At 34.9% G+C, this 1,108-nt stretch overlaps 1 protein-coding gene across 1 annotated transcript; it reads left to right on the forward strand.

Moving 5' to 3' along the window:
• On the forward strand, window positions 1-775 carry LOC145796526 (uncharacterized). The gene is made up of 3 exons (XM_082881757.1): window positions 1-194; window positions 392-484; window positions 577-775. Exons 1-3 carry the CDS (start codon window positions 69-71, stop codon window positions 730-732), a joined length of 375 nt encoding a protein of 124 aa, XP_082737883.1. The 5' UTR covers window positions 1-68; the 3' UTR covers window positions 733-775.
• The last annotated feature ends 333 nt before the right edge of the window (window positions 776-1,108 follow it).

A 1,108-nucleotide genomic window follows, 5' to 3' on the forward strand; every position in this document is an offset into this window, starting at 1 on the left:
AGAGTCCACTTCCACAAGAAATCATTGACACAAAGGCCACACATTTGTTTAAAGGCTGGCGATATCATATGCATGAACATTACAAAGAGTTGGTGAAAGAAGGTACAGATCCTTATAGTAAACCATTTGTTGGGGTGAGCGAAGAAGATTGGAGATACATGATTGATGAAGTGTTTCTTGGTGACACACACAAGGTAATTAACTTAACAGTCATGGATGTTTCTTTTAATTGCACTACAATGAATAACTCAAAGGTCCCAAGTTTCTTTGAAATTCAAATAATATACAATTATATATGAGACAGAGTAAGGAAATTGCAGAGATGGAGGGAAAGATATAGGAACCATGCTTGGATATTGATTTTTAAGTTAATATTTCTATTGCATTGTAGAAACGGTCAACAAGAAATATAGCCAACAGGAAAAAGTTACCCTATAATCACACCATGGGTTCAAGGTCATTTTCAGCAGCAATCTCAATTGAGGTAACATATTTTTTGTTTTAAAACTTATAGTTAATGCTGCAATTTTTTTATTAACAATATTACTAAGCTTGCATTTTATATGTTTCATGTAGGGAATTGAAACTGGAAAGGAGCCTCACATTGTAGATTTTTTCAAGACCTCACATTGGAGTAAGAAAAAAAAAGATTGGATTGAACCAGTTTGTGCGGAGTTATATGTAAGTATACCTTCATTATATTTGTTATTCATAGTCCTATATAATGCTTAACTAGTTAGTGTACTTGTAAAATAGGATAACTGTTGATCCTTTTTTTTTTCTTTTCTTTTCTTTTCTTTTCTTTTCTTTTCTTTTCTTTTTTTAACACAAACAGGAAAAGATGGACCAACTTCGTGAGTAATCTTCACAGCCTGGAGCAACTCCGCTAACACAGGAGGAAATTACTGTTCAAGTCCTTGGGAAGCGTTCAGGGTATTTGAGAGGTTTCGGGGTTGGTCCAAAGCCGTCTTCTGCATTCAAGTCTACAACTAGGTCACAAGCACGTGATGAAGAGGTTAAGGGCCTTAAAGAAGAGGTAGCATCACTGAAAGGGATAATTCAATCATATGAAGGACGCTTTGAGCAGTTTGAACACTTTATGAGACAA

The sequence above is a fragment of the Camellia sinensis genome, chromosome 8 (genome assembly GCF_055761805.1).
Source record: "Camellia sinensis isolate YWXY chromosome 8, ASM5576180v1, whole genome shotgun sequence".
In the NCBI taxonomy this organism is placed as follows: Eukaryota; Viridiplantae; Streptophyta; class Magnoliopsida; order Ericales; family Theaceae; genus Camellia; species Camellia sinensis.

Coding starts and splice junctions, on each gene's coding strand:
- LOC145796526 (XM_082881757.1), top strand. CDS start 69: ATGCATGAACATTACAAAGAGTTGGTGAAAGAAGGTACAGATCCTTAT. Junction 195..391: donor TTCTTGGTGACACACACAAG/GTAATTAACTTA, acceptor ATTGCATTGTAG/AAACGGTCAACAAGAAATAT. Junction 485..576: donor CAGCAGCAATCTCAATTGAG/GTAACATATTTT, acceptor TGTTTCATGTAG/GGAATTGAAACTGGAAAGGA.